A 26,615-nucleotide genomic window follows, 5' to 3' on the forward strand; every position below is an offset into this window, starting at 1 on the left:
ACATTTTGCATATTAAAAGAAAACCACACGGTTTGCATAATGGAAATAGAATAACACACAATCAATTGTACATTAACTATCATCTAATCCTAAGGTACAATGCTAACCTAATTGCAAAACCCTAAAAGCTACCAAAATCACGTTTTTGTCCTTGAAACAACACCCTAATCCCGCCAATTATGGTTTAATTGTGGCCCACATAATCAATTGTTAACGTAACATGTTACTTTAAATGCTTGCTTTGAAACTTAGCAACATCTCCTCAGTTTCCAATGTAGACGCCTGGCTCTAGAAAGTTGAAATCATTCTAAACTAAAATCACATCTCCAATGTCTATCGATTCTTTATCTTTCCCCAAGGTATTCGTTTATGCACATAGCAAAATCAACTTCAAACTAATAGCTCAAACAATCTTCAATTTCTTCCCCATTGGTATAGCCATGTTACTCTGAATCTCCTCTGCTTACCTGAGATAGATTATTGTTTTTTTTTTTTTTAGTTTCCCTCTCATTCGAAACATGCACGGTTGATTCCCGCTCGCTATTCTGACATCGCACAACCGTAGGTATGTATCAACCACTATCCTTTCCTCATTGAAGTCTCTCTCTCTCTCTCTCTCTCTCTCTCTCTCTCTCTCTCTCTCTCTCTCTCTCTCTCTCTCTCTCTCGACATCATTTATTTCCAACCATTCTAATTTCAATCATGTTTATTTGTTTTCTTATCGCGTCTGTAAGGTGTTTGATTCAAAGCCCAATAGTAGTAATAGCTTTCTGCTTGCTTCTAAGATGAGATTCAATTAAGCTCTTTTTTACTTCCTTGCAAACATTTATATCTATTTTGATGTATATGAAGACATGGCGCAAGAGAACTTATGCTCACAACAGTCGTGCACTGACAAGCTAGCAGCGACGACGACGGCGGGTTGCTGCAGACATGGTACAAGTGAAGGTTTATTGATACACGATGAGGGTGGCAGATACGAGTCTGTTAAGCAAAATGACTCTGATGTTTCCGATGACGACAAGTTTGCCGAACTCTACTCTTCCACGCAGACATTGAGGTTGCACTTCAGAATTCTCTATTTTATTTCTCATTTATCATTTAGTTTTTCCAAACGTAGTATGTGTTTAACTCCTGCAGGTGTGTGATGTGTTTTAGGTGGACTCCATAACTATGGTTAAAGGAGGTTACGTTTTGTAAGGTTAGTCTTACACATAGTCAATTTTCTTACATTTTTATGTTTTGCATCTGTACAATTTCTAACATATGCACATATGTGTTTCTTTGTGCAATTGCATACAAGGCAATTTATTGGTATGTCCTTTTTCTACATGATTATGACATGTATTATATTTTTGGCCATGATTTTTTTTTTGTTTGCATTTGCATCAAGCCATAAAACCTTTTACTTTAAAAAATAGAAGTTGATTGTCTTACATATGTGATGGGTAACCTCCTGTAACTCCTTTATATTTATCTCCTGGGATGTTTAAAAATATACAAGCAGTATATATCTTAGTGATTGGTGAGAAAAATTTGTAAAATGTCATGACTTGATGTATGCTCTATTGTGCAAAATTGACATGTTTGAAAGGAGGTATCACAAAAAAGGAAGTTCATATGTAATGAACTCAAGTCTCAGCCACAATATACTTTTAATTTGCTTGGTCTATTGGATTTACATATAGGTGATTAGATTTATTTTGGATCCACAATATACTTTTTTGGCAAGCTTAATAAGCCTACACCTCTTTTAATATTCTCTCTATCTTGAATTGGCCAAAGAATCTTCTTCAATGTATTGGAATTGTACAAGCATTCAACTTTTAGTATTTTAAAATCTTCCTTCATACTCATTCCAAAACAATTTCGAGTAGTTTTCCTCTCACTCAACTCCTTCATTCTTCTTATTCTTCATTCCCCTGCCCCTTTTTCTGAATGGATCTTCATGTTATATTTTTTTCTTTGTAACCTAGAAAAAGGGTTTTCAAATTTGGATTTTTAATTTTTCACAAATCATCTTCAATCTTCACACCTGTCAATTGATTCTTCAAACCAGACAGCAAATCGTTCCTAAGAGGGAAACAATAATACACTTGCAGCTGGAATCGAAGTATCCTTCTTGCCATGGCTAATTTTGTCACCTATGACGTGTACAACATTGGCATATTCAAGGTTCTTCTATTAATCGCTTTCTGTTATTTGTTTTTGTGGGTATTTTAGATACATCAGATGAGTTAATTCATGTTTTTGGAATTTCTAATTAGGATTGTTTTATTTCTGTCATCTGGTGGTTGTATATACTATATACATCTCTGTTTGTATTTTAACTAAAAAGTTTAGCTCTCTATAATTATTCCTTTTTATTGTGTGGATTTTCCCCTATTTGTGTGATTGAGACTGATGTTAGTAGTTTTCCCTATTGGTGTGCTTGTGACTCATGCTTAAATTTCTATGAAAAATTGAAAGGAAAAATATGTTTAGTTAAATGTGAAATGAATCTTATAATGAAAAGTTGGTCAAGAATGCAATGAATTAAGTAGAGAAAGTTTGAAAAGATGGCCGTATCACTCTTTCAAAAATTCTAACGTAAGTTTGTTTAGGTGTCCAGTATCAGCAACATTGGGTGCTTGAGGTTTAAATGAATATTATAAACTTAATTTATCAAAGAACAACAAGGAATGCTTAGGCAAAATGGTGTCATTGTTTTCAAAACCACCCTATATGAGGAGAGGGTGGTGGTCTAACCCCATGGATAGAAGTTAGAGAAATGTCTTAATTACTTTTAGATTATACATATGCCACTTCTATCAGATCATGTTTTGAGGCTATCACAACACTTTTAGAAAACAGTAGAAAAAAGAATTGGGCTGAAGAACAATGGTGTTTGTCCTGAAAAAAAGAGTTAAATGTTGCATAAAGCTTTGTATGAACCAACATCAGTGACAAAATCCATTGCTTCAAATCAAGTGTATTTCTTTCAATCGTGACTTTGTCAACCCTGCAAGTAATTTTACCTACAACCATTTTGATTCGTTTTAGGTTGAATTGCAATCTATTGAACAAGTTTTTTTCCTTCTTTCTTTGACCTTTACTATATCCTTTTGTAGCTCCAAGTTTTAGCTTATAAATTATTATTTGACTCTGGAATACGCTCAGTTATTGTCATGCTGGTAGTTCTAACAAAGGTAAGAATCACAAAGGTATTAAAGTTTTGATAACTCATTTTAGAATATGAACACCATTAGATCAGTCAGCGATGTTGGTTTCATACAAATTTTCATGTAACAATATTGAAATTATATATAAATTACATAAGAAGATATTTGTAGAAGAACAGGCATAGACTTCTTACAATCAATCAAATAAACTGCTCAATGAAAGCTTTGTCCTTTTCATTAAGAAGTCTTTGCTTATTCTTTCCTCTATAAAATAAATGTATTGTACCATGTGAATTGAGCCCTATTTTATATGTTTTGAATTTTTATTGTTATTGTTTTCAACACTATTTAGTGATAATAACAACTATATAGGATTTTCTTGGTGCTTGAGCATGAGTGTGATGATTTTGAAATTGACTTGGTGCTTGAGAATGTGTGAGATGATTTTGAGATTGATGGTGCTTGGTGCTACTTTGTTTTTGTAGCGATATTGCCAACCAATAGGCTCGAACCTATATTTAATTTATTATGTGCTCTCAATAACGTGTTCTTTTGGTTATTGGTTAGTGTCTTATGCTGGCATGCATCTTTCTATCCCAATAGATCGTTTTAAATTTGAAGTTTGAATGTGAAGATTTGGATGAGAAATTACTATTGTATAACTTGAATTTACTGTCCAATTTTGAACAGTTTTTTTTCTCACTAAATTTGCAAAGAGGTTTGGAGTTTATGTATGCTAATTAGGCAAGCTTAATAAGAGCGTTGTCCGTTTATTCTTTAGTTCTTTCCTCTTTATTTTATTTTCCTTTTACTTTTGCTTATTATTTTATTTCAATTATATCTTTAATTCCTTTGGTTAATCCCATGTTGAATGATTGTGAACACAACTGAGATTGAGCACTTTAATTTCTCTGTGATTCAGATTTGCATTTCAACATTGGCCGTGGTTGGGGGCAGATTTGTATTGCATAGATATAACTTTGTGCAGCAATTGGTGGAAATACGTTATTATGTATTAATCAGTGAATCATGGATTGGGTTTTTGATCCTTTATGTTGATTTTTTACTGTTATGTTAAAGTTTGGCTACCACCGAAGTAATGGTGTGTCTTCTTTGTAGTCATTGATGATATTAGTTTAAACTTTAATGACATGTTTCACATGAAAAAATTTCAAGAAAATTATAAACTTTTTAAGTCATTTGTTGGAATTTGGAAGTAAGGTTGATGACTATTTTGCAGGTGTGTTCTTAGCTCTCTCTCTCTCTCTCTTTATCTCCCACAAGAGCTTTCTCGCATAGTCAACTTTATATAGCAATATCAAGAGTTACTTTAAGGAATGGTCTGAAAACTTTGCTAATAGATGAAGATGGTCTTCGCATTGATAGTACTTCGAACGTCGTGTTTAAAGAAGTATTTCGTAATTTGTAAGCATGAAAAAACAGAATGAATATTTTTTACTAAAAATGAAGACATTAAATTTATAAGTGGTAATTGAGCTTTTAAACTTTGCATTGGCCTACTACATTTACAATGTATATGACTCGTGCGGCAGCACGGGTGAAAAGTCTAGTTATTGTATAATGGAAATAAAATAACACATAATCAATTGTATATTAACTAGCATTAAAATCACATGGTTGAAAATTTCTTTAAAAAAAAAAAAGGAGGTCACACGGTTGCATATAAAAAAAACAGTACCTTTTGCCTATTAAAAGAAAATCTCACGGTTTGCATAATGGAAATAAAATAACACTCAATCAATTGTACATAAACTATTATGACTTATTCTTCTATGGTATAATATTGGCTTAGGTAACATTCTGAGTATCTACATGAAAATAAGAAAGACCCCGTGCGTCAGCACGGGTCATGGTTCTAGTAATTTTAACATTTTTGTCAGTTGAGTTAAAAGATTTAGGGATAAAAAAACTTTTTTTAATCACACCTCAAAAAGATTTGGTTGCATCCAAGTTTAATTAAAATTTAATCATAATGCTGAAATTACCCTTTTTTCATATCAATTTTTTCAAAATCTATTCATTCCTCTCTTCACTCTATCTTCGCCTTCTTTCTCTTTCACAAACATTCATCATTAACGTGTGATCAAATCTCAATAAAAATTGAAAGAATGAGTCACAACTCACAAGGACTTTAATACTCTATCTATTGCATATGCAAGTGGATTTCGCTTTTGCAATGATGATTTTTTGCGTTTTCATTTTTTTCATCGTCTACAAATTTGAGTAAAAATACGAGTTTATTATTTTTAATTGATTTAATTTCAACACATGTATGTAACCTTTATTAATGGTATGAAAAACATATAAATTAAAAGAATTGGAAAAAGATGTAAGTAATAATAGTAAATGGCATAATGGAAAAATATGTATTAATAATAACTCTGATAAAAAAAATTGTAAAATGATATAATTTAAAACAAACAAATTTTGTTAGAATGACATAAATTAGGACAGAGAGAGTAGTTTGTAACATAAATTTTATGCCCCTTTGAAAAAAAACATAAATTTCATTCTTTCAAAAAATAAAAAACATTTCATGATTGTAGTGATTGGTAAACACTTGTTTGATTTATTTAAATCAATGTCTTAAGGACTTGACAATGACGTCAAAACATTAACTTTGTTAAAAAAACATAAACTAAAGTTGATGCCAGAATATTTAAAAGGGCCAAAGTTTAAAAGAAATTTTAGGGAGACTTAAATTAAATGTTAGTATATTTAAAAAGACCAAAACATATTTAACCATAGTATTTATTCCTCATTTGCTTGCCATATAATATAATAGACATTTAACTCCCCCTCAAAATAAAATGTTCAACTCTTTCGTCGATGTTCTCTAACCGAGGTCTACCCTGATTTTAGTGAGTCTTCATTCATCCATTTCACCTAAACCTTTTTTTAAAAAATGTGTTCAACTCTTTCGTCGATGTTCTCTAACCGAGGTCTACCCTGATTTTAGTGAGTCTTAATTCATCCATTTCACCTAAACTTTTTTTTAAAAGTAATTTTACTTATGATTGTGTCCAAAAATAAAATTTCAATTAAAACATTATTTCATTTTTGTAACATGTAGTATAACTTTTAATAAAATCAAATCATTTATCATCTTTGAGTACTAGAAACGAGATTAGACAAATGAGACCTTAAAGTGACATTTTATTAAATAAATGCCAGAAAAATCAATCCCTCGATGTTTGTTCGAAATTGTTAACAAGACATTAGATGATATCCTAACATATACAAGATCAGGATCAAGATACAAAGAGGACAATTTCCAGGATGATCTTTTGTCAGGACACAACGCTCCACAGGTGGAAGTTTGCATCACATTATGGTCCGTGTTTTTGTAAGATGATGCATACTTTGGTATTTCAATCACATCTGCATGAATGAAAGCATATACATTTAGAATGACATATTACTTTCAAAATGGTAAAACAACTGTGGAACAGACAAGTTAGATATGTGATGTAGGTCTTTTCCATTGGTGAAAGGAACCATATTGGTCCTTCCTTCATATAGATCAAAAGACACAATCAACCTAGAAACGTGTCTTTATTTGTTTCTTTTGTTTTTGGACGCACTAGCTAATTGTTAGGCTAGTTACCACGTTAGCAGAAAAGGCAATTGACATTATGAGATCATGCAGCAAAATGAATAGAGTCACACCAAAAAATGATCATTTAAAGTAAGGAAAAAAAAGTACTATCAGAATTCCCATTTCCGGAAACAGTGGCGAACCTCAAAAGCATTCATCTACTTGACGTGGCTCCACAAGCACATAAAGTGGCTTTCCAAGAAGTTTACACCGTCCCTGAAAAAGAAGGCTTCATTACATTTCATTTCCATCATGATTTCAAATAAGATTAATAACAAGGACAAACAATATCATTCTAGAAGTTTAAGGTATTTTATATTTTTTATTAAAAATGTTAAGGAGAGTTGGATCTCCAGGCACACCAAGGCAGGGTCAGGAAAAGGATCAATGATGTGCGGTGTAAAGGTATTTACATATTACTCACCAACGTAGCCCTCATATCGACAACAGGAGAAGTTTAAAGTATTCTAATAACCCTAAGCAAGTCTATAAGGATATTACTTGTTCACTTGTGCTCGGGCAAAGCTTTTCTGTTATGTACAACAAATTTGAAGTGGAATAGGCTGTCAAGAATTCAATATGAGAAATAAAACATCAACTTCAACTATTTGTATTTATTCATTTTTTGGTTAAGACCTTTAAGCTTTTAGGAGTACCTATAACAAGATAGAAATTTAAGAGATTAACTAGAAAAGCGCATATATGATATAACTTACAAAAGCTAAAACAAATTTGAAGTCCAATAGGCTATCAATAATTCAGTATGTGAAACAAAACAAGACATGAATTTCAATTATTTGTATTTATTCATTTTTGGTCAAGACCTTTAAGCTTTTAAGAGTACCTATAACAAGATAGAAATTTCAGAGGTTAACTAGAAAAGCACATATATGATATGACTTACAAAAGCTGAGCCATACCTTAACCTCAGGCACACCAATCACACAAGCACATTCCACTACTTCAGCCTTAGCACGTTCTACATAATTGGTGTAAAGAAAGCATAAAGTATATTGGGGACCAGAACCAGATTCAATGAACAATTATAAGTCAAAAAATGACGCAGGGGAGAAAGAATATAGACGAAAACACTAAATTCCACACCTAAAAGTTTTATTCCTGCCGACAAAGTTCCACCTGTTGCAACCAAGTCGTCGATAACTATAGCCCGTTCACCAGGTTGGACAGCGCCGACATGCATTTCTAAACAATCAGTTCCGTATTCTAGAGAATATTTTTCGAAAAATACTTCACCTGAAAATGAAACATATCAAAGTTTAGGCATAACTCAAAATAGATACAGTCTTTGTTTGCATTCACAGTGGAATGCCGCAGCACAGTGGAATAACTCAAAATAGATACGTTCTACAATTCAGGGCGTTGTAAAAATCATCGTCAATAATCATTGGAGCACGAGAAAAGACATCCAGCTACCAAACCAAACATATACTATTTAACTCAAAGGTTGAAGAAAGTTTCAGAACTAGTTGTATTTCGAAATTTTAAGTTTGATTGAACTTAAGCACACTGGAAATAGCTACTGAGCCAAAATCCCTATCATATAACATACAACTTATCCAAATTAAGCCCCAATTAGTTTGGTTAAACAGAAAGAGTGATGTCCAATTAGATACGTTTACCTCCACCTGGTTGATTCATACAATTTCAATCAGGAGGAGTGATCAAGTTACTTCAGGAGTAACTTTGAGCTGACTTACTCTACTTGATAACTCATTATAAACATTGAATTTCACCAATCTGATCATCAATTTGATGCAGCCATGATCAATTTGAAAATATTGCCGTACCGAATAGTATATATATTGGCAAGTTGACCCAATGCAGATCAAGAGGAAAAATAAATAGACCAAACTAAGCAACAATACCAGCACATACATTTGTTTCACTTAAAACATTGATTCAACAGTTATAGAGAACTTGTTTATCATCCCACATTGAATATTCATACATCACTTTGAAACTTATTTTAGTCAATCAATTAAGCTATATCTCAAATTTTAAGAGCATTTCACACTTTCCTCTTAGATATTGTGGGCTAGTTAACTAGGAAATATGAAAGCTTGAGCCAATTGACTTTATGTGATGGAACAACCAAAGTAGGACAAGGCCTTTCCACACACAGTCCCAGCAAGACCATGACAGCCTTTATATCGAAAGTGTTTATTAATAAATAAATAAATAAATAAATGGCTGCACAAAAAAGATAGTTTTATATTGAGATTGATCAAAGTTTTCAATAGATGTTTTTTTCCTCCACACAGTAATGAACATCACATTTCAACACAAGTCAACCTAATATTCTTTGAATAAACTCAAATAAAATTTTGGCTCAAACAAAACTATAGCCAAAGATAATACTCCATCCCCTCCTAAATAAATATAAATAAAGTTAGGTCAATAAAAATGTTGATGTATTTGGTCTAAAGATCAAATACATCAAATCAATTTTTTCGTTGACCCAACTTTTTCTTATATTTAGCACGGGAGGAGGGAGTAAACACCAACCCCGTTGTCAAATGGGCCATCCCATTCCACATAAAAGTTTAGTACTACTTTCAAGTTTCAGCAGCTAAAAGTGGTTAAAGTTTAGAAGCAAGTTATAACTAAATGAACACTCAACATGAACAGAAATGTTGTACCCGGTAGCTTGCGAGGTTTGCGTAAAGGAACAAACTTTGCACCAATTCCCAACGCAACTGCAGAACCAAACACAAACCCTCTTGCTTCAATTCCTGCATACCAACCAAACCTAATTACATTAAATCACAGAAATTAAATAAAAAAGGGGATACCCAAAAATAAAAAATTTCTCTTTTTTATTTTATTTTTGTAAATACTTTTTTTTTTAAACAAAAAAAGTAGTGCATGAGGGAGGGTGAAGTAGTACCATACCAGCAACAACTGAAATGTGCATGTCTCTGTAACGATCGACAAAGATATCGACAGTATCTTTAAACGCCTTGTGATCTAACAACAATGTCGTTATGTCTTGAAACATTATTCCTGCAAATTACACATTTTTGTGTTAATTAATTTAATTGAAATCCAACACAGACAAAAACACCCAGACCCATTTTATTACTTAGTTTTTTGTATAAATAAAAAAAAATAAAGAGTTGCAGATCTGTTGGATAAAAATCCATTCTGATAGAAACTGCATGAAGAAAACATGCTTTATTATTATTATATAAAATTAAATAAGAAAAAAAGGAAGGAAAGAAGGAAGAAAAGAAAACCATTTTTAGGGAAGTGAGGGACGACTCTGATGGACTGGGAGATGTGTTGCAATCTAGGGTCACCCTTAAGACCATTTTCTTCGGCAAACATTCTGTGTGGTGGCTATGTGTGTTCCCTCCCTCCCTCACTCCCTCCCAAAACTGATTATATTTATTCTGTGAAGTGTGAGGAGGAGTAGAGTGAAAGTATGAAAGTACTTATTAATGCAGCAACTGCAATGCAATGGCAATGGGTACTTTCCTTTCCTTTGAGCAAATATTTATTACTATTGTCCATCAGCAAGCAAGCGTCACTCCACCCCACCACACGCTACATTCTAATGCTCTTCTCCACGCGATCTTCCTTTGTTATCATCACACGCCCCACTTTCTCTTTTTTAACTACAAATCTATTTTGCCCTTTTTTTACAAATACCCTTGCAATTAAGGGCCTGTTTGGTTCAGCTTCTGCCCAGCCAAAAACAATTCTCTACAGTGCCAAAAACAATTCTAGCCAAAAACGTGTTTGGTTTGGCTTTTCAGAATTGTTTTTATCCTCCAAAAGCAATTCTCCATGAAGCTACAAATCCTAGCTTCTAGCTTTTCTAAAATCAATTATAAACAGTAAATATTATATTTTAGGGTCTTGTTAACCAGTGCCCCCGGGGCACTGGTTAAGGAATCTATAAATAGAAGTTATGTCTTGGAAATATAAATTGTCACTTTTTATCAAGTAATAATTACGTTGCTTTTTATTAAAAACTTACTTCTTTTGATGCTTAACCAATGCCCCGGGGGCACTGGTTAACATTCTCCTATATTTTATTATTACAACCTATTATTTTCCTTTATTGTCCTTTATCAATTCTCCTTTAGCTATGTCTATTTTAGTAATTATACATTCAAAAGCAATTCTACATAATTGTATCCAAACATAAATCAGTTTGTTTAATCAATTCTACATAATTGTATCCAAACATAAATCAATTCTCTCAGAATCAATTCTGTCAGAATCAATTCTATCAGAATCAATTCTGTCAGAATCAATTATATTCAAAGCTGAACCAAACACACACTAAATTTCACCTACAAGTGGGGATCTGAGATTCAAACTCTTGTTTTTGCACTCTGACAATGCATTGTTATTGTCAACTGAGTTATATTTACATGGATTTTTAGCCTCCTATTTTATTTGTTAAAAACTCTATTTCCAATATTCACTCTTTTACTAAATAAAATTTATACACTTTTAAAATGTATGTGTTTTTTTTAAAGGTAGAGTGTATGAGTTATACTCATATTGATTTCATCTAATAAAAAAATATGTGTTAAAAATATATTGTCCTTCGAATTAATTTTTACTCCATGATCTCGATACTTTTGATGAAGAAAAGTCTTAGATGAATTGGATTTTGTTAACTTGTCGGAGCTAGAGAGGTCTTCAAGATTCAAAGAGTGATAATCTATTGATAATACATTGAGTGATAAAAATTGATTTTTATTGAAATAATTTTGCAAAGACGATTTTGACTAAAAACGAGTTGAAGATAAAATGTTTTGTGTTTGAACTTTGAATATATTTATATAAGAGTAGGTTGAACTATAAATTTGTTTGTAAAAATCAATTATAAAATCTAAAATTACAAATTCTACCTAAAATCAATTTTACTTTTCTTAAAATAAAAAAAAGTAAAATTAATTTTACTTACATGCACCGAGATTCTCACACTTTTTGAAAGGTATTAGTCAACCAGAGCAACCGTCATTAGCCGAAATCTAAGATTTTAATCAGATCGTATTACTATCTTCCAAAAAAAAAACAAAATCAGATCGTATTACTAGTCTCATGATATTTTCACACAGTTCAACGAAGGACTTATTATTCTTAACTCAATTATATAAAAATAAGAAAAATATTGAATTACTTGGACTCAATATAAACAAATGCCAACTGATTTATCCACATTATAAACAAATGCCAACTGATTTATCCACATTTAATGTTATTATTTTAAAATACACTTAAATTGGTTTTACACAATTGTTAAGAGAAACCATTATAAATAATCAAGAATTGATTAGTAAATGTATTTAACATTTACATGAAATAATTCCCTAAAAAAACATTTACATGAAATAAATAAAATGTGATTTAGTATCATTTCTTTTGTCAAGTAATCTAGGACTATAAATCTACCTTTTTAAAATGAATAAATGAGGTTCGAACCATGACTCTTCATATAATATACAATCTCTCTATATCAACTGAGTTAAACTCGCGTGGACGATTTATTATCATTCTTAATGAGTGTAAAAGTATATATTTTTACTAATACATGAGTTTGGATGGAGTATTTTTAAGGGCATGTCATATTTATCAATAATGTACAATGTTGTAGAATTATGTTTGATAAATTTTGATTGTTGATTTAAACTAAAAACAATGGATTTTAGAAAATTAGATTTATATTCAATTGATGAAAAAAAAGTGGCAATAAAGTTGCTGGCTCAATAAGCAATTTCAAATCACTTGTCAAACAAAAAAAAAAAGCAATTTCAAATCATTAAATATAAGGCCACATCATTATCATCAATAAAATGAAATGCTATAAAAAAAGGGAAATGCTAACAAGTGCCCTAAGAGCAATTGTTAAGAAGACCAAAAAAGAAATTTTGTCTTGAAAATGGTGCGTTCAATGCATGGAAATTTTAAAAAAGTAACTTTTTCTACTTTAAATTTATCAATTATTTCTATTTTTGCATCCTTAACAAGTGCCCTAAGGGCACTTGTTAGCAAGACCCATAAAAAGAATAGGCAAATTCTATGGTACACTAAAAAATTTAAGTGTATCGGTACACCAATTGTTAAATTAATAATTAAATGTGTTGTTTTTTTTTTTGAAGAAAAAGAATTATTTTATATCATTGAAGAAAAATAAAATTTACTTTTTTTGAATTTTTATTACTCATAATAAAGAATAATGATTATTTTTTATGAGAAAATGTTAAAAATCTAATATGATTGTTATAAACAATGAAATGATGTTTTTCTTATGAAATGGTGTTTTCTAAAATATAAATACTCACAAATAGCTTTTTATTTCATGAAATGATTGTTAATTTCTAAATTTATGAAACGAGAGTTTCGGTACACCTCAATTTGTGAGGTGTACCGTTGAAGTTCCTTAAAAAATAAGCTCAGAACTAGATTGAAAAAGAAAATCTGAAAATTGTGAAACTATATGACTAGAGTCTCGAATATAGAAATAAAAGACCAAATATTTAGGCTGCGTCTCTTCCCATTTTTATTTTTAGATCTCAGCATATTTTTAAGGTTGCCATTTTTACTCATTGTGGATTGAATGATTGCAAACCACATATTTATTTTGTAAATTTGCTTGACTGTGCCACCAACCTCGTTGGTGTTATTTTGTATTTTTAGGATGTTGTCAGCAATTCAATCAAATATGTCTGTTTTTTTTCTTCTTATTTTTTGTTTTTTGTCAAAAAAAAAATACTAGTACAATTTTTTATAGAAATCATAGATGAGAGAAAAGTAAAGAAAAATATATTGAATAATGAGAGAAATGTTGATCACAGGAAGAGATATGATAAATATTATACGGGAAATGTTAACTTGTGCCCTTAAGGCGCAAGATAAAAATCTTAAAATAGAAATAAACAATAAATATTGTATTGAAAATATAAGTTTTTAAGATTATTAATGCACAATTTCTAAAGTTAAATTTCTTTATTTAGTTTCTTATTTTGTGCCCTTAGGACACAAGTTAACAAGACTCATATTATATAGCCCATTAGTACAACTAACTAATCTGACTAAGCTAAGTAGTGCAACCAAATCCAATATAGAGTGTATCAAAGCAATATTGGTTAATCCTGAAAAGAAAAATGGTTTAATTCTTGTGAGGTGAAAGTGAAACATATTGGTTACAGATTCAAATGAATTTATATTCAGTAAAATGCAAAATATAATATACATCATACATAAAATAGTATTATTATTTCATTTATCTTTCACAAGTCTAAACTTTAATCCTTTAATTCGTTCAATTTCTTTTACTTTACTCAAACCAATTGAATTAAAAATTTAATTATGATGCATCGTCAATATGTAATTATTTTACGTTTTCAAAAAATATACAATTATTACTGTGAAAAAAATATACAATTATTTTACATAAATATCAAATAACGAACATAAAAATATATGAATCATCATATTCTTTAATTGAGCAGACAACACATTATTAAAGAGTTTAATTTCGGTACATTATCAGTGTAAAGTTATTTTACACATGTATCCAATCAACTGTTGCCACATCATTTAATGGAAATGACAGGTCGTGTGTTTTAAACACAATACACAATATGTCGACACATAATTGGATGCAGTGTAAAATAGTTTTATGCTAATGGTGCATATAAATAAAACTCGTATTAAATACATGTGCGATGTAGGGCCGTTCCTACGAATCCGGAGGCTTGGTTCTGTAAATGAAAAAATACCGTAATAAAATGAAAACGTATTTTTTTAAAAAGAACGATGTTCTATTTAAATTTTTTAAAAGATAAATACAAGGTGTCGTATATATGCGATACACCCAAAGGTGAAAATCACTACCGTTTACATGAGGAACCTCAAACCACCCTCCCTAAAAAACACTCATCTAACACCAAAAGCAAGACGGCCCAATTCTTATAGGCCTAAAACAAGACAACACAGGAGGAAAATGAAATCAAATCGGGGAAGAAGAAAAGGAATGTCCGATGAAGTGATGGTGATGGAACGCGTGGTATCAGAGAGAGAGAGAATAAAGAATTTTTTTTAGTGGGGTGGTACTTAGTAGTACTACTGAACTATAATTTTCTTTCTGAAACTCATACCTTAGGGAGGTCCGGTTCTATTGAGCTCTTTGCACACCCCATAATCCGACCCGGGTGCGATGCAAAATAGTTTTACACCGTTGATATATATTAATTAAACTCTTGAATTTATCATCATGTCTAATGTGTTAGTAAAACTAATGAAATGAATGGTGTAAGAGAAGAGTTGAAGAACACGCAGAAAGAATGGGTGGAAGAAGAGGAATGGCAGTATAAGGAGGAGGCCCCGTCCGTGAACATGAGACGAAAGCTTAGATATGAATGTGTAAACTGTTCACCCGCACGCGGGGTTTATTTTGTACTATAAATAAAAACATGATAACATCATCATTAATACCTTTACACCATCAATCACACGACACACGTTACATTTCCTTTCCCTTCCATTCTCCTTTTCTATGTAAACTCCAATCTTTATTCATTCATTCATTTTATTCTCTTGCTCCCCCTTCTCTCACGTTCACGTGTTTTCCTGCCATGGACAATTCAAATACGGAGCAATAGTGATAAGAGAAACAAAAAATACAAGAGAGAAAAAATACTACCTCCGTCCCGATATAATTGACCTACTTTGGTTTTTCACACAGATTAAGAAAAGTGTATAAATAAAGGGGAAAGTGGAATATATTGTATTGGGAATTAAAAAAGTAGTATTATTTAGTGTTATATTGTATTGGGAATGATGAAAGTTGTATTGAAAATTGAAATGGATCAGTTATTTTGGGACACTTTTTTTAGAAAATGGGTCAGTTATTCCGGGACGGAGGGAGTAAGTTTCTCTTATGGTAGAGTCGTTGCAACTTGCAAGGACCCAAATCCTTTGTCTATTGTCTTCACTGATGCTCAATGAAATTAGGCAAATACTCCTCAACACACTTTTATTTCCTTTGTCCATTTGATTTTATTGTCAAACGGGGACAAAGGAAGTATACAATCTTACTTATTTACGATCGTCTTTATTAAAAAAAACCTAGTTACAATCATCGCATCGAGTTGTACTTGGAGAGGCTCCCAAAAATGATGTTACTCCTCCAAGGTGACTAGTATGATACAATTAATATAGTGAAAAAGTCAATGATTAATATTATAATCATTCGTAATTTGTTATGCATGTGCATATAATATCAATTGTTAGGGTAATTTTAACTTAGACTAGAAAGTTTGGGTCCAACTTGGACCAATTTTTTCCAAGCATTGATCAAATGAGACACACAGATTTTATAATAGTCCAACCACACGGAATTACTCTCTCACTCTTCCATCCTTTCAGTGGCAATGTGGCATGCACATGCTCTCTCTCTCTCTCTCTCTCTCTCTCTCTCTCTCTCTCTCTCTCTCTCTCTCTCTCTCTCTCTCTCTCTCTCTCTCTCTCTCTCTCTCTCTCTCTCTCTCTCTCTCTCTCTCTCTCTCTCTCTCTCTCTCTCTCTCTCTCTCTCTCGATTCCTTCTTTTCTATCTCTTTCACCAACTCATCTCAAACCCAATCTCCTCCTTCCTTCATTCTTTTATGTTTTTTTTTTTACAACAGCCACTCCACTCCTTTAGTTCCCTTTCCTTTTAATCTCTATATTATTGGATTAAATATAAAAAAATTCAACATTGTTGGATTGCATAGATCCTTCCTTCATGGGTTGAGTGAAACATCAAACAATGGCAGCTATGTCTCAAATGAATGTTCATGCTTCAATACTTTCTTCTTGTTTAATGAATGACCAAGAGATGAATTTAAAAAATTCACTTGTTTTCAAGTTTAACATAAAATAAATGATGAATGAAAAAAAATAAGTGAAAAAGTTTTACGTAAGATAAATCTGGAACCATTTCGTACCAAAAAAATAATAATCTAAAAGCATTACTAAAAAAAATGGTGAATGAAAAAAGTACAGTGGATATAGAAGAATAAAAAAAAATCACTTGTTTTATTCATTTAAATTAAGTGAAATGAGTATATAATTAATGGACAATGAAAACAACACCATTTTGAAGATTAATCTGCAACTTTATCATGAATGAATAAAGCCACAATTTAATGGAAAATAAAAACTATCATTTGTATCTAGTTTAATGAATAAAGAATAATGAAGAAGAAGACAAGATGCAAATACAGGGATGAAAGAGGGAGTCAATGCAATGAGAGAGAAAGAATTGATGAGTTTTATTTTGTGTGAATGGACCATAATAAGATATGATAGGAGTTACAATCTAATAGTAAAAAATATTGGTCCAAGTTGAACCTAAACATGCACTGGTCAAAACTAAAGGGACCCCAATTGTTAATTTGTTATCAACGTTTGATATTATTCAATTTGTTTTGTAAAGTGAATCATTTATTTTAGAAGATGGTTGTCCCTGAAAAGATTGTTCGGAAACAAAAAGAATGAAATTGAAAGAAATTATAAAAACCGTTGTTACAAAACAAAAGGCAAGACCTATAGATGTTTAAAAAAAAATAAATAAACCCGTGTCGGTTTAATAAAAGAGACTAACCTCACACAGCATATTAAATTTAAATCATGTATTTCCTCAAAAAAGAATATATCTATCTTTAATGTCCGACTTATATTCATAAAAGTATTTCCAATGGAATCTACGGAAACAACCCCAATTTTTTTAAAATATATACATGACAATCTTAATAGTACTGTTTATACTTATAATTAAGGAATCTGTTGTTGTTGCGATGGATTCAGATCTTCTGAGGATCAGGGGACCCCACGTTTGTGTTAGTTGCATGATTTTGCTTGTCAATTGCTGCTTGTGGACCTCGTACTATGGACTATCACGAAAGGCAAAATCCTATTACACCTAACCCAAACCAATTACTCATTCCGTCCTGGAATATCTGACCCATTTACTAAAAAAAAGTGTCCCAAAATAACTGAGTCATTTCAATTTTCAATACAACTTTCATAATTCCCAATACAATATAACTCTAATTAATACTACTTTCATCATTCTCAATTCAATATATTCCACTTTCCCCTTTATTTATACATTTTTCTTAATCTGTGTGAAAAACCAATCTGGCTCAGATATACCGAGACGGAGGGAGTATCTTTTAATTTTACACTTTATAGCTAATCATAGCTTGACAAATACTTATACGATGCTTACGTTTGTTTAGTGCCACTAACTAACAATTATCCATGAATAACTTAATAGATGCTGTCTTAATTTAAACTACATTTGTTTACTTTTTATTTATATAGTTCTTAGTTTGAACTTTAGTATCGATCGATGTGGATTTAAAAAATAAATTATGTGTAGATAACGATCCGAAATCTTGTACTTTTGCATGCTTGCATATTCTATAGGGGTATTTCTTGTTTGATTTGATGGTGCTGCTAGCTAATAATCAAGCTTTGAAGAATGTAGGGCCGAATTCAATACATTTCAATTTCATATATCTCTCAAAATGTGCAAATGAATTTTCTTCATTAGAATTCTCTCGATTGTTATATTTTAAGTTTTTAACCATAAATCTTGAAATAGAAAAGAAGATATAAAATTATAAAAAATGGTTAAATATGTTTTTATTTCTTGTAAATATATATCAACTTTTTCGTTTTAATCCCTTTAATTCTTTTTTTGACTTTTAGTCTCTCAAAAGTTTTTCATCTTCACTTTTGACCTTCCTTTTAAGTAGACTTATATATAAAATTCATGTTTTTGAATAAAATTTGAAGAAAAATTTATAATATTATAGAAATCTCTCCCAAAAATTTACAATTTTTCAACAAAACACGAATTAAATATAAATTTTTCTTTAAAAAAAATGAATTAAATATAAATTTTTATATTTTTTGAAATTAAAAAATTCATATTTAATTCATATTTTGTTAAAAAAATTCGAATTTTTTTTGAAACAAATATTTACAATATTCTACACATCTATGCAAAATTTCATTAAAAAATACAAATGCTACACATGATTTGTCTTTAAAATAGAGACCGGAAGTTATGATTGAAAATTTTATAGAATTAAAAATTGAAGAAATTTTTTAAAGGAACTACAACGAAAAAATTAATATATTTATAAAGATAAAAAACATGGAATATCTCTTGGTACAAATTGTACCTAATAACCATTTTCCGGCGATAGCTTTCGTGGTATAGAATTTTTAGGGGCTTGTGTTGTGGTGTGCATTCGAATATAGTATTATCAGTTGGTCATGGAAGATGTTCATTGGGGAACAGCCCACGAGATAGTGGTTAATTTTTATTCGTATAATTTATTCATCCTAATCATTTGTTTTCCATATCTTCCAAAGTGATGGAATTTCAAGATATCGTAAAGTTAGAAACAGGTCATTAAAGCGTAAGTCTTGTGTCTATATTAAGTGTATCTTTGGTTTCCGGTTTGCAACATACAAGAGTACGTTTGCACATTTTTTGATGTCTTTTTGCCGTGATTTTTAGATACTAGCTTTTACGCTAATGTAGTTTTTTGCCGTAATTTCTATCAAACTTCATTTTGCAAACACAATACCAAACATACACTAATTCTTTTATATAAAAAGAGAAAAACTAGAATTGATGTATTTTTGGACACAACTGCTGGATCATCCTACTTTAAATAATTGAGATTCATTTAAAAAATTGACATGTCTCTATTTTTTTTTCCATACACACCAACTAGAAATCGAAATCGAAATCTCTATCAAATAGTTTAAAAACTCAAATATTTGTAATTTATGTCACACTATATTTGTTTAATTATATTCTAATGTATAGTATAGTATATTCTAACAAAGATTTGATAACTTTGAAATACGAACGGCATCAAATCTTGGCGGGGACAAGGTGCACCAATTGCCCTGTCTCATTCTTGATTTGTTTAATATTATATGTTTCCCTCGTTCCTAGCTCAACGATCAATGTCAAGATCGGGTTTTCTATTTCTTCAATCATCCCATTTCTCCTTTATTTATTGAAAAAAAACGTTTTGTGGGTGGACAAAAGAAGCTAGACAAACCACCGGTCAATAAAAACCAACTCATTTCAACACAAGTTGAAGCCAGTACGATGGGAGGAATCAAACATAGTTATCTATAACAAAAGCGCATACTCCCTCCGTCCTGGAATAACTGACCCATTTTCTAAAAAAAAGTGTCCCAAAATAACTGACCTATTTCAATTTTCAATACAACTTTCATCATTCCCAATACAATATAACACTAAATAATACTACTTTTATCATTCCCAATACAATATATTCCACTTTCCCCTTTATTTATACATTTTTCTTAATATGTGTGAAAAACAAAATTGTGTCAATTAAATTGGGACGGAGGTAGTATGTGTTAATTGGGTTCCCAAATATGTTTAACATGATTCAAAGCAACTTGCTATTGATATGATGAAAGATACATGCTAGCTTCCATATTTAATGTGCATTTGGATGAGCAAATTGGATCCGCAATTAATTTTTGGAGATTAATTTTATAGTCACAAGCGAGGAGCAACGATTAGTCTAATTACGGATCAAAACACATATATTGTCAATTGATTCAACATTAATTTATCAACCATTTGAGTTCAACTATTTCATTTTAACTACTAAAATATATGAAAGTATGCTTGCAATAAAAGTTAAAAGTACAAAAAAAAATTAATGTGAAATTATAAAATAAGTCATAAGTTTTATATTAGGCGGGACGCCAAGATTAAATGTCAGAGGGCAAACTATAACAATTAAAATTCATCTAAAATGCATGAATGATAGAAGGCTTATGGTTCACGCAATCCATGAAATTTTAAAGAATTTAAAATTTTAGCTAATTCAAACAATTCAATTTAAATGGCATGACAAAATATTATTTAATGCAAGTGGAAAATAACTTTACACTAACAATGCACACAAATTAAATAAGTTAATTTGTGTTAAAAAAGTTTAAAACAGTTCAAACCAGTTATTACTTGTAAGTTTGATAAATTGGCTAAATTTAATAACCGGCAAAGAATATCCTTCCATTGTGGATGGTCGGAGAGAGCCTCTTCTTGACCTTTAGATTATATATGCAGATGCAGGGGTCCGAACCTCGACTTATTCACTTTTAAAAGATTAATTTCTAGCCTCTAGTCACTAGACTACTTGACAATTTTTTTTATCCACGAAAAGATGAAATTTAGGATTTAAGGTTAGTTTTGAGTAGAATGAGATGAAAATTGACTTGGTGCATTACTGCATCTATGGCCATGATAGAAGATATGGATACACATGGTGGGATTTACAATGCACAAGCAAAAGAGTTGTGCACAACACAAACTTGTGCAAATGGTGGGCCCAAATCAAATCTGGACCGTTCATTTATTATTATTTTAATGCCGACGGTTAAGATTTGGAGAGAGAAAGGCATGGGTGACCTGCTGAATGCTTCTGCGTGAACAGTACACGCGGTCCCACACGTGGAATAAATCTGACTATTTAAATGGTTTTTTGGCAAGTGTTCTATTGGGCTTATATAGCAAAACCAGGCCCAAGTGTTGTATTGAACATTAAATCATAATATAAATTTATCAATTTGTTTTGGTAGAAGGAAATTTAGCAATTTTCCTTAAATCATAATATAAATTAAATATATAATAAATTATATTTATAAATTAAAGATACATTAAATCTAAAAAGAATAAAAATTAAAGATACATTAAATCGAAAAAGAATAAAAATTTAGTAGAAGTTGTTGAAGTAAATTGAGAAAAGTAGCGTTTGAGTTTATAGCTTATCATATTTTCTTCCATCTTTACCCTTACTAATTTATCTAAAATCTATTACTACCCCTATATATATATGAAAGATGTCAAGTTTATATATATATATATATATATATATATATATATATATATATATATATTTTTAATGACGTTACTTTTTTTTGTTTGTGTTGTTTTTATATTTATTTTTTTGCAGGATGTGCTGTTTTTATATATATTAACCAATAATGCATATACTGTTACGTTTTTTTCTTAAAAGAAAAAATATATTGTTTCGCTTCTTTCATTCTTTTTTTTTTTGAAAGATTGTTTCACTTTTTTTTAAACATATATATGCATTGTTAGTTAAATTTAACATTGCTTCAAAAAAAAAAAACTAAATTTAACATTTTTTTTTATAGTTTATTGTTTATTATAATTTTATTCTTAGATTTATAATTTAATATTTGTTTGGTGGTGGTCGTGGTTTGAACCCCGGACCTTGCATATATTATGCATTGTCCATACCAACTGAGTTAAGCTCGTGATGACATTTATAATTTAATATGGATAGATAGAAACATATTTTATTTTTCTTTAAAAAAAAGGAACATATTTCATTAGGATTATAGTTACAAGCTTGATTAGTGGATAAATATTTGATTAGTCATTGAACGTCCATCCATGTTTGGTGGTGGTCGTGGTTTGAACCCCGGACCTTGCATATATTATGCATTGTCCATACCAACTGAGTTAAGCTCGTGATGACATTTATAATTTAATATGGATAGATAGAAACATATTTTATTTTTCTTGAAAAAAAAGGAACATATTTCATTAGGATTATAGTTACAAGCTTGATTAGTGGATAAATATTTGATTAGTCATTGAACGTCCATCCAAGTACTTTGACTCCACGATTCTTTCAGTTAGGGTAAGAGTTGTGAGTTTGATCAGTCGTTCTGACATGTTTGAAGTAGTTTAGGTCCAAGAAACTTGTCATTAGGGTGAGTGTTGTAAGCCTGATTAGTAGATAAATAGTTTGATTAGTCATCGAACATTCATCTAAGTACTTTGACTCCAAGATTCTTTCAGTTAGGGTAAGAGTTGTGAGTTTGATAAGTCGCTCTGAAGTCTTTGTAGTAGTTTAGGTCAAACAATCTTGTCATTAGGGCGAGAGTTGTCATTAGGGTGAGAGTTGTAAGCTTGGTTATTCGATAACAAAAGTTTGATTAGTAATTGAACGTTCATCCAAGAACTTTGACTCCAAGATTCTTTAAGTCAGGGTAAGAGTTGTGAGTTTGATTAGTCATTCTGAAGTCTTTGTAGTAGTTTAGGTCAAAGAAACTTGTCATTAGGGTTAGAGTTGTCATTAGGGTGAGATTTGTTAGTTTGGTTAGTGGATAAATAGTTTGATTAGTCATTGAACGTTCATCCAAGTACTTTGACTCAAAGATTCTTTCAGTTAGGGTAAGAGTTGTCAGTTTGATTAATCGGTGAAGCTAGAAGAGTAGTCATTGGACATTCATTGAAGTACTTTCAGTATGAGATTCATTATGTTAGGGTGAGAGTTATGTATATTTGAAGATGAAAAACTTGACGGGATAGATATGAAGTTGGAGTTAGACTTATTTGTCTTTTTTAAATTCATCATTTTTCTAATTTTCACAATTTTGTTCTTTCTAATAGGGCTGAACTTTATTTGATCTTCCTTTTCAAATTCATTATTTTTCTAATTTTCACAATTTTGTTCCTTCTAGTAGGGTTGGACTTTATTTTCTCTTCTTTTTCAAATTCATTATTTTTCTAAATTCACAATTATTTTTCTTCTATTAGGGTTGGAATTTATTTGATCTTCCTTTTCAAATTCATCATTTTTCTAATTTCCACAATTTTGTCTATTCTACTAGGGTTGGACTTTAATTGACCTCCTTTTCAAATTTATCATTTTTCTAATTTCCACAATTTTGTTCCTTCTACTAGGGTTGGACTTTATTTGCTCTTCCTTTTCAAATTTATCATTTTTCTAATTTCCACAATTTTGTTCATTCTACTAGGGTTGTACTTTATTTGCTCTTCCTTTTGAAATTCATCATTTTTGTTCATTCTACTAGGGTTGGACTTTATTAGATATTCCTTTTTCAATTAATCATTTTTCTAATTTTCACAATTTCATTCCTTCTATGTAATTACCTATTATAATCTCTATTTTTATGGTTCTATGAATATTATATGTTAAACAAACATATTTTTTCTATATAACTTGTAATAAAATTCTCATCTTTATGTTTCAAGGAATGTCATTCTTTTTTTTTGACAAAAGAATAAACTTGAAACAAACACCCTTACAGAATAAATTTATGTAGTAAAAAAATATGAAGGTGTGTAAATAATTGTCAAATTGTAACTCAATTAAATGAATTTGATTTCGTTAATAAATATAGTATTAATGAAATAATCAACGTAAATAAACCAATTTTTTTTAGGAAAATGTTAACTTGTGCCCTTAAGGCACAAGTTTAGAAGGCAAATGTAGAAATTTATTTTTGAAAATTGTGCATTCAATGTCTTGGAAAGTTAAAAACTTATTTTTTCAATACAACACACATGTTTTAATTCTTTTTTTAGATCCTTAACTTGTGCCCTAAGGGCACAAGTTAACATGACTCTTTTTTTTATCATGTAAAAAATACGAAATCTTTCGAAAGATTTGATTAATGCACCTTAAATGACCATTAAAAATTGTGTTTGAATAAAATGTTTTAAAGGTGATTATGAAATTAGTCAACCACGTATTGACATAAAAATTAATGTAAAAATTCAAAAACATAATTAAGGACATGTTTTTAGTTTTTTTTTCTTCAGAAAAATGATGTTTTAAATAAGGTTATTAATTAAGTTTTGTTATTCTAAAAGAAGGTTATTAATTAAGTTAGGGTCATGTTAACTTGTGCCCTAGCACAAGTTAAGGAGCTTAAAATGGAAATAAAAAATAAGTTTTACTACCTCCGTTCCTAATTATAAGACCCTTTTGAGAATTTTTTTTGTCCCTTTTTATAAGACCCCTTTGCTATTTCCAACTACATTAATTATTTCTTTACATATATGCCCCTATTTATTATACATCTTTTTCTTCAATCAGCAATAAATAACATGTTGAAAACATAAACCAACCCTCTCTCTTAAAGGATAAAATTGTAAAAACAATAGTAATTACAAACATATTTAATACAAATATCCACTATCTTAATTCCCGTTATTTTTTCAAAAGGGTCCTATAATTAGGGACGGAGGTAGTATATTGAAAATATAACTTTTGAGACTTTTAAGACATTGAATGCACAATTTTTAAGCAAAAACTTTTACATTTGATTTCTTAACTTATGCCTCAAGGGCACAAGTTAACATTTCCCATTAAGTTATTACCTTTGTTGCTGTTGAAACACATTCATCTGATAAAAATATTGTGTTGTAGGTGGATGTGTAGTATTGGAGACAAACCGGTGATATTTTAAGGAACATTGTAACAATCGTATTGAGTCCGTTCGATGGTGTTTGAATGATTATGATGAAGGATGGTCAAACCATTGGCTAATTGTAGATGATGATCAAACGGTTGTTATTGATAGTCGTTATTGTGTTGAATACAGAGGAGCAATGTAGATTGGTTATGTTCTGAAAAGTTGACAGTGAATTCAGTGCTTTATATTTTGAAGAGAGTGAATTCAGTGCCTTTTGACTGTACGGCAGTGTGGCGTGTCCAATATGTTCACTAATTTGCAGGAAAGATGCTTGCTTGGGTTCTATAAATATTACTAATAAATGTAGAATTAAGTTTATATTACACGGGAATGAATTGAGTTTTCACTCAAAAAAAAAAAAACTCAATTTCACTTTAACCATTTTTTTGAAATAAATAAAAAAAACTCAATTTCCTTTTAAGCATTTTTTTTGGAACTATTTCACTCAATTGTCAAAATAATCAAATTTCACCTTCCTCCTTAAAATTTATTAAGGGTGTGTTTGGTTCGGAAGAGAAATTGTGAAGAGAGAAATAGGTGAGAGAGAGGATGGGAAGAGAGAAAGATGTGAGAAATAGAGTAAATTTGATGTGTTGATTGGTACAAGAGAAAGATAGGAGAAATAGGGAAGAGAGAAGTGTTGATTAGTTTTAGAAGTACCAAAATACCCTTGATTAAAAAACCTTCAAAATTAATTTAAATTTGGGTTAATTATGTTTTTGTTCCCTACAAAATTGTGACCTTGTAAGTTTAGTCCTTACTTAATTTTTATAGCATTTTTAATCCCTACAAAAAAAATTTGCACTCAATATTAGTCCTTACTCAATCCAAATTTGTTTAATTTATGCTTAAACTCTTAAGTTTTTCAACAATTTTTTACAGGCGTGTTAAAAACGTTATTAAAAGGTCCTCCGAAAAAAATATCGCAAAAATTTGATTTCTACGTCCATATTTTTGTTACTTATATCTTAAACTTTTGTCGTTTTAAAAAATTCATATTTAATTTATTTCATGTTAAAAAATTATAAATTTTAGTAAATGAACCTTTCATAGTGTTTTAAACTTGTATAAAAAGAATCGTTAAAAAATTTAAGAGTTTAAGGATAATTAAACAAAATTTATTTTAGCAGGGACTAAAATTATAAGTAATTTTTTTTGTAGGGATTAAAAATGATATTAAAATTAATTAAGGACTAAACTTACAAGGTCGCAATTTTGTAGGGACCAAAAACATAATTAACCCTTTAAATTTTTTATTAAATTCATAGTGAATTTACTAAATAACTTGATTCAATTTTCAATCAGATTGATGAAGATTATTATTAATTAATTTTGAAAAAAAATTGTTGAACGAAGAGGGAATTAATTTAATTTCTAATTTTAAACAAAAAATTATAACAGCAGCCCATATTTTTTAATAAGTGAAACAAAGGGAAAACAAAGTAAAGGAATAAATATCCAAATGAAAACACTAATTGTTT

At 30.3% G+C, this 26,615-nt stretch overlaps 1 protein-coding gene and 1 long non-coding RNA gene across 9 annotated transcripts; one reads left to right on the top strand and one right to left on the bottom strand.

Annotated features, from left to right (window-relative positions):
* Nucleotides 1–213: 213 nt before the first annotated feature.
* On the top strand, nucleotides 214–4,360 carry LOC146942449 (uncharacterized). 7 transcript variants are annotated; one of them, XR_015032715.1, is made up of 6 exons: nucleotides 221–359; nucleotides 500–565; nucleotides 853–1,060; nucleotides 1,159–1,201; nucleotides 2,060–2,175; nucleotides 2,268–4,360. It is a non-coding gene; the product is annotated as an uncharacterized LOC146942449 (long non-coding RNA). The 7 variants fall into 7 exon arrangements; XR_015032714.1 differs by having other exon boundaries at nucleotides 214–565; nucleotides 2,060–3,188; nucleotides 4,084–4,360; XR_015032711.1 differs by having other exon boundaries at nucleotides 222–359; nucleotides 2,060–4,360.
* A 1,958-nt stretch (nucleotides 4,361–6,318) lies between these two features.
* Nucleotides 6,319–10,272, bottom strand: LOC146942450 (adenine phosphoribosyltransferase 5-like). Of its 2 annotated transcripts, none has more exons than XM_085756431.1 (7): nucleotides 10,038–10,272; nucleotides 9,694–9,804; nucleotides 9,441–9,533; nucleotides 7,885–8,034; nucleotides 7,701–7,759; nucleotides 6,924–6,996; nucleotides 6,319–6,563 (listed from the first exon to the last, which is right to left on the bottom strand). In XM_085756431.1, the coding sequence occupies exons 1-6, from the start codon at nucleotides 10,126–10,128 to the stop codon at nucleotides 6,925–6,927; spliced, it is 576 nt and encodes a 191-aa protein (XP_085612557.1). In that variant the 5' UTR covers nucleotides 10,129–10,272; the 3' UTR covers nucleotides 6,319–6,563; nucleotide 6,924. The 2 variants fall into 2 exon arrangements, with proteins under 2 accessions (XP_085612557.1, XP_085612558.1); XM_085756432.1 differs by having other exon boundaries at nucleotides 6,889–6,996.
* Between the last annotated feature and the right edge of the window lie 16,343 nt (nucleotides 10,273–26,615).

Source organism: Medicago sativa, chromosome 3 (assembly GCF_051527215.1).
Source record: "Medicago sativa cultivar Bolivia chromosome 3, Bolivia_mono, whole genome shotgun sequence".
Lineage (NCBI taxonomy): Eukaryota > Viridiplantae > Streptophyta > Magnoliopsida > Fabales > Fabaceae > Medicago > Medicago sativa.

Excerpts from the sequence above, each read along its gene's own strand:
- LOC146942450 (XM_085756431.1), bottom strand. The coding sequence starts at position 10,128 with ATGTTTGCCGAAGAAAATGGTCTTAAGGGTGACCCTAGATTGCAACAC. Across the intron at positions 9,534-9,693 it reads GCACATTTCAGTTGTTGCTG|GAATTGAAGCAAGAGGGTTT; the intron begins GTATGGTACTAC and ends GTTGGTATGCAG. Across the intron at positions 8,035-9,440 it reads CAAACCTCGCAAGCTACCGG|GTGAAGTATTTTTCGAAAAA; the intron begins GTACAACATTTC and ends TTTCATTTTCAG.